The sequence below is a fragment of the Anabrus simplex genome, chromosome 2, assembly GCF_040414725.1.
Source record: "Anabrus simplex isolate iqAnaSimp1 chromosome 2, ASM4041472v1, whole genome shotgun sequence".
Classification (NCBI taxonomy): Eukaryota; Metazoa; Arthropoda; class Insecta; order Orthoptera; family Tettigoniidae; genus Anabrus; species Anabrus simplex.
In genome coordinates, this window is record NC_090266.1 from 807,284,583 (window position 1) to 807,291,723 (window position 7,141).

The window sequence follows — 7,141 nt, forward strand, 5'->3', positions numbered from 1 at the left end:
GATGGCCATCCTGATGCTTCAACGGATTTTATAAAATAATTTTACCATGAGCAACACACCTTGTTTTCACCAAATTTTTATAAAATTAATTGTACAACAAATTTTACGAAACATTTTACTGTGAGCAATAGGCTTAAGTCTAATCAACTTGGTGGTAGTGAAATGGGAGGAAATATAAGGTTGTACTTCATCCTAGAACTTCTGCTTTTGAACACTTCCAGTTTTTGGGAGAAAAAAATCTTATGTTAGCTGTAGATGGAAGAGATGGCTGTAGAATATTTGCAAGCAAGATAACTTGCAAAAACACCTTTGAGATGCCTTCTTGAAAATATCCATTATGGTGAAGTTTTAGAACTATGGCTGTTGTTTTCATTTAACATTCACCAAAGCTACCTAATCAAAAATTTGCCTAGTATTGCTGACAGTATTAAACAAGTGGTTTGTGACCCAGTTGATCACTTTCTGTGCTAATAATGTGCCTGTCCTTTCTTTCTTGTGTGTATGAATTGTAGTATTCATGTGAAATTGGTCAGTTTTTACTTTTTTTTCCCCCTCAAATAATGTCGGTAAGTTTTGAATTAGATCTTTGTTATATTAATGTTTTTCTTTTTGCAGACTTTCTTAGATGCTGTAAATCCTCTTCTTAATCAGCAGAAGCCTGAGAAAATGGATTCACCAACTCCTAATAGATCTAGTGAAGGGTCAAAGGAGGGTCAAGGTGATCAGAGTCCCAAACAAAATCAAACCAACAATCCAGAAGAGAAAATGGATGTAGAATGACTTTCAAGCTAGCAAAAGGAAAAAGAATAAAAATTGTTTGCATTTTATTTTCAATGCTATAACTTTTAAGTGGAGCTATTGGTGATACTTGTTGTTTCAACCACTGTCTCATTCTTATTTCATTCCAGTTAGTAATATAAATATGGAAAGAAAAGCCCAAAGGAAGGTGGCAGTTGTTATAGATAATGAACTTAGTAGACCCAGAATAAACATCATTCCTGGATATGTAATAGTTAAAAGCTCTCCAACAATTTTACTCCATAGCCTAATATGGCTGATGTAATAATATGACATAATACGACCAGTATACTGCATAGCCTAATTTGACTGTAATTATGAGAGAACACATCTGTTCGAAAGAAAACATGTTCTCAAAACTCTACTTCTTCTAGAAATTGCTCAGTTGTGTACTGTTACAATAATCTTCCTATAACCATTACTAATGTTAGTAAAATTGTAAATTCCACGATTGATATTTGGCTGTCTTTTACATCTAGCCAGGGTATAATATTGCAGGTACCTCTAATATTATTATTGTTATTAATACTAAAACTACTACTACTACTACGTCATGCATGAGGATGAATTGAAGTTTTTGTTTCAGTTCCAGTATGTTCATTTATGTAATGGTATGCAGTTATCAATATTTGAAATAAAGTAGTTCTTGTGCAATTCTAAGATTTTGTTAATGTAATCATAATTCAAGGATGTGTTGAGTGATGTTGAAGGTATAGGTTCATTCTGAAGTAGAGGCCAGGGTATATAATACGCGATTCAAGTACACGTATTGCAGATAACATGAAATACTTTGCCGTCTTACTGAAATGTTTTGGATCAAAATAAACAAAAGGGAAAAGTACAAAGGTAAATCATTATTGAATTCCTTACCATAGCTACCAGTAGTGTTCAAAGCTGATATCTAATTCCTTCCATTTGAGTGGAATCATGGGTAGTGGTAGTAAAGTATACAGCAAGAGCATTTGATCTGAAAACTAGCTGTGCGATGTTTTTCCTTTCAGCAATATGACAGCCGTCTGATGTGTTCTGTGCACGGGAGGTTCATGCAGATTTGTCCTGTCCTTGTATGCAAGGCAAGCTTTTTTGCAAATCTGTGCTGTTCTGTTTCGTATATTAAATAATGGAGTGTGTTACATTGACTACTGCATGATGTGTGTTTATGGTACATGCATGTGAATTCATTCTGCTCATTAAGTCCAAACACATTTTCAAGAATGTTTCTGTAGAGTAGAAATTCCCGGTTGTACAATCCATGCTCTACAAGAAATCAGACAACATAGAATTGCCACTAAAGAAAAATCAAATGGCATTGGTCCTCGTTAGGAACATTCTCCCAAAAGTTTTTTGTAGGAATCTGTCGCAAGAAGTAGGAATTTCATGTGGGTCTGCACAAAAATGCAAGTGTTAAAGGTAAAACCAGCATCTCCTTTATCAAAATTACTAAGTAACAAACTCTCTAAAATAGTTTGATGCTGTTGTATGATTGCATCAGCACCACAGAACTCAGCTGACTCAAGGCAGTGATTGTTGTGCTTGCTGACAGGACCGTGCGGCTATTTCTTAGTTCAAATGCTCTCGCTGTAGTTCCACATCCATTTGCTGGCATCATATTTGTCTGAAATATAAACAAAGAATGTGAAATCACTTTTCTGTAAGAAATACGTTGGTGGTAACAAGCTAATTTTCTCTTATAATCCTTTATGTATTTTTTTAAATTGAATTTATGTACTGTACAATTTTGTGGCAGGTTTTATTAAAACCAGTTTTAGAAATCATAGTAAATATTTGTGGAAGTTTTCTGCATCCTTTACATCCTCATAATTGGATTCTTGAGTTGTATATGTAATTTATGAAAACTGTAAAATTTATTTGTGAAATATTCTGTTTTGAACTGCTTAGTTTCAATGGGAACACATGTTTCTGAATTGTGTTCCTTAAATAATATATTTGGTGGATATTTGGTGATTATTAGCTATTTCTCTGGTGAAAACTATGCTGAAGATCTGTTCAACAAATATTTGAAATTAAAAGACTGGAAACTTGATCAGTTATTCCCTAGGCATAGGCTACATTATGTGGAAGATTTGATTGATATGCCTGGTATGTATTCAAATGCAGTCTCGGAGTGTTACAAAGGGATTTTTAGACTAACTTTGCACTTCATTTTAGGCAGGAATTCTTAGACAATATCTGAAATGTAATTTTTGAGTCTTCTGGTCTATAAATTCAATACTGTAAATTTTCAGCTGCTATAATTAACTTTTCTGTTAATATGCATACCGTATTTCTCCAAATCAGACTACCCTGAATGAAAGACGACCGCTGCCTTTTCCTTGAAAGAAATTAAATCAGCTTAAAGGAGGATTGTGAAATCATAATTTTATTTATAACGAATTTCACATTTAATTTGAGAAAGTACAATATCAAGTATCATGTAAATCCTACCTACTTCCCTAATAATTTCCATTAGAGGTATCTGTTACTGCCTTTGAAAGTTCACAGAATTCCTCTTTATGAACCTGTATTCATATTGCATCTTGTGTTATGGCCATTGCGACCTTGCATTTTTCATGCACATATATCACAATTTCATGTTAGACTTCTTTCAAGCATCCTTGTTGCAAGTCACTGAATGCCTTTCTTGTACAGTACACATTTTTAGACTACATTTGTCTTCACGCAAATGCAGAACATTGGCTTTAGTTGTGCCATCCATTCTTGCGGCTGCACAGTTATTCTTTATTTACACCTGTTTAATTACCATTAATATAAAATTGTCATATCAAAGAGAACCCGTTGAAAATTTGCAGACAATACTTGTTCCACGTGTCTCTTAAACAAGACGATGCATCGCAAAAGTATTCCTGTAGTCTGCTAAACTATTACTTTCTATGCCTCGGTACAACCGGCTGCCTCTAGACTAGACTTGCTGGCTTCGGCCAGTTTCAGCAGCCAGCGATGTACAGTGTAATAGAGACGCAGACGTTGAAGATCAGCGAGTTTTGTGCACCGTGGTATGGCCTTTCTGCCGTTGGATTTTTTGCGGACATGCCTCACAATTTCATCTTCAACTTCTGTAAAGTGTCGTTGAAGCCCACTAAATGAATCATTTGAATTGTACGCATTTTTTAAGCTATCTTTGTCTTCATGCTAATGCCGAACATTGGCTTTAGTTATGCCGTATTTCCTAGTGGCTTCACAATTATTCTTCATTTCTGTGTGTTTAATAACCATTAACTTGAAACTGGCATCATAATATCGACGAGAACCTGTTAAATATTAGCCAGCAAGACTTCTTCCACCGAGCTTCATAGCTACAGTCTCTCAACCTGGTGAGTTTCCACTGAGAAATGAACGTTCATCGTGGGGAATATATTTTGACTGAAAAAGAGTTACTTCGTCGAGTTAACAAGTTATCTTATCCCGTCCATTATGCGCTTGTGTGGATGCCCTTGTAGAAGTCATTATCTAGTCCTGCCCGTTTTGACATAAATATGTTCTGTATGTCTGGTGTACACGTGCAGGCTGCAATTGATGTATGGTGTGGATTGATGATCAGACATGTTACCTAGAGTCTTATGACTCGTGGTCATCTAAAATTAGCAGCCAGTGATGGATGGTCATGACCGAGAGGCATATTTATGATAGTTTAATTTTTGCAAAGGGAGAAGTTGTTCCTTTCAATTTGCATATGGCAATTCAAACCGTAATTATTTGATTCAACTTCTTGGAACTACTTTGATACGTCTGACACTGGGTTGTGTGAATAGTAGTGAGTAATTACTCTTTGCCTACAGTTTTGGAGCAGTTAGTTGCATTGGTATGAATAAAACCCATTAGTACATCCTCACTTTGAGAGCAAGCTCTCCACTTTGAGCAGTCGCTCACTTCCTATTTAGTCTCAGAGCATTTACTAAAGGAATGAATAAAATATACATTTTTCTCACCTGGTGGAGTAATTACTCAAGAATTTTGGAGTTGCCTTTGTAGGAGACTCAAGATTGATTATACAATGAAAACTTGAAATGACGGAGTATAGGCTTGTGTTACAGCACAGAAAGATGTATAAAAACCGTACAGTCACGTGTGGTTAACTACCAAAGAGCTTTATAGGTTTCAGCAGCAGAATGTTTAGTGGTTATCGCACCACTTCTTGGAGGACTTGATCTAAAGAAGATGGGAGCCTTGTGTAGGGAAGAGAAAATGCTATTTTTCTTGTGTTATGTGGGTGATCCACGATTTCAGTGTGGAGTAGGAGAGGGTGTAGGAGTGGATAAGAGCACTGTATCTCTTATGTATGCAGAGGTAATGAATGTCATCTTAGCAAATGCAGACCAATAAGCAACTCTTATTTTCAGTGGGTAGTTTGCGACAGTATTTAATCTAAACTATTTAAACTAAAAGCAAAATGCACCACTCTATATGCACTTGAATTTTATCACTGAAGGAAGGTAGGTGGGATTAATATTTGTAATACTTTCAGCACTTTAAACACTCGTAATATTTTCTCTCTATTATCTCTCCCACAGGGGTGGGTGGGTGGTTTTTTTTTTTTAACCGTCAGCACAGTTGATTCCTCTAGAACTAATCTGTGCAGCTTGTTATTGGACATCAATTTTGTTTCCTCAGTTTCTTCAACATTCGCCATACATTTGTCTCCTTTATTAGGATGTCTCCGGGGCTGGACATGGGCATAGAAGCAGGATGTGAACTGTCACTTGCACATACTCCTGTGAATGACAGTGTTGCCTGATTGCCACCAGTTGACCTCCCCTGTTAACTGCAAAATTATATAATTATTTTAAATTGAATTGACATTAAAATATCTAAATTATATAATTATTTTAAATTGAATTAATAACATTAAAATATCTAATTCCGAGATTGGATTGCGGTCTTCTTCCATAAGATCATAAAGGGTCTGCTTCCAGTTTTTAAGCACTATCCTTTTGTTTCCAATCTTCAGGTTTGTCTTCTTTTCCAGCTTCCTTCGCATATTGATTTTCTTAGATAACTGCGCTTCTGTAATTTCTACACCATCTTTTTGACTGATATATCGATACAATTTGTTTTAAAGCTGCAAATTTCTGGTTACTGCAACTTTTCAAACGAAACGGGGAAACCTGTACTAATTGACACAGATGAAACCTGGAACTCTCGGTCAGTTTCTTCGGAGCTGCTGTCTTTGCTAGAATTATGAAATTGAGAGGCATTCAATTCTGTTGACTGCTGCCTGGTTTTGCTTATGCTTGCTCAGCTCCAGCTCATAAGAGAGAGCAGTACCTAAGCAATTCCTCAAGTCGCTGAGCAAAGTATATGCAGTCGCAGACTAAATTTTATTCATATGGAATGGAGCAATTGCTCCTTCGAGTGAGCTACTGCTCCTGAAAAGTTACTTTTATTCATACGATGCACTAAGTAACAACCAATAAACCTATGCTGCTTGTCATGGAGTTCATAATTATTATTACACTATAATTATGAATTTGTCTTATAACAATATAGCAGGAAAAGCAGTGAAAAAATGTACTGTACTGTACGGTTACAAAAAGAATTGTCAATGAGTCAATGTTTATAATGGTACAGATTCAAGCTCACTGAGTTTTACCACTTGTTATCTTCTCTATCCAAAAGGCTGTCATCTTAATAGTCATCCAAACGAGCATTCTTTAGTTATGAACAGAAAAAAATGCATTGAAATATTGGCATGCAGTGTGGCTCAGCAAGTCTGGAACCTATTGACATCTATAAAGTGATAATGGAACTACACTCGGCAACAAAGAGATGAAATAACAGGTCCCAACTCATCATTAGCCAATTGAGTAACAACTATTGGTAGATGAATTAACGCGTCATGCCTGGTTAAGATACTAAGTGCAACTAGTATCCAGTATTCCAGAGGTAGTGGGTATGATCCCCACTGTCGGCAGCCCTGAGGATGGTTTTCAGTGGTTTCCAATTTTCACACTAGGGAAAATTTAAGGCCACAGCTGCTTCCTTCCCACTGCTACCACTTTCCTGTCCCATAGTCATCATAATACCTATCTGTGTTGGTGCAGCGTAAAGCAGATTGAGAAAAAAATACTTGTTCCACATCTCTCTAAAATACAACAATCCATCACGAAAGTATTCCTGTTATAAAACTGTTGCTTTTACTAAGTCGGGTACAACCGCCTGCCGCTATATGCAAGTCTCGCTTGCCGGCTTCGGCCGGTTTCAGCTGCTAGCGATTTAAAGGATAAAAGACTCAGCTGTTGGTCAACCAAATTTGTGTGCTGTGGTATGGCCATTCCACTGTTGAGTTTTTCACATACATACCTCACAATTTCATATTTGACTTCTG

General features: G+C 36.3%; 1 protein-coding gene across 1 annotated transcript in view; it reads left to right on the forward strand.

The window, feature by feature from the left end:
* Nucleotides 1-2,580, forward strand: part of LOC136864473 (heat shock 70 kDa protein 4L) — a 247,875-nt gene extending 245,295 nt beyond the window's left edge. Inside the window, exon 13 of the mRNA XM_067141491.2 lies at nucleotides 616-2,580. Within this exon, the coding sequence (XP_066997592.2) occupies nucleotides 616-780 (165 nt within the window). The 3' untranslated portion in view covers nucleotides 781-2,580. The remainder of the gene's footprint in view (nucleotides 1-615) is intronic.
* The last annotated feature ends 4,561 nt before the right edge of the window (nucleotides 2,581-7,141 follow it).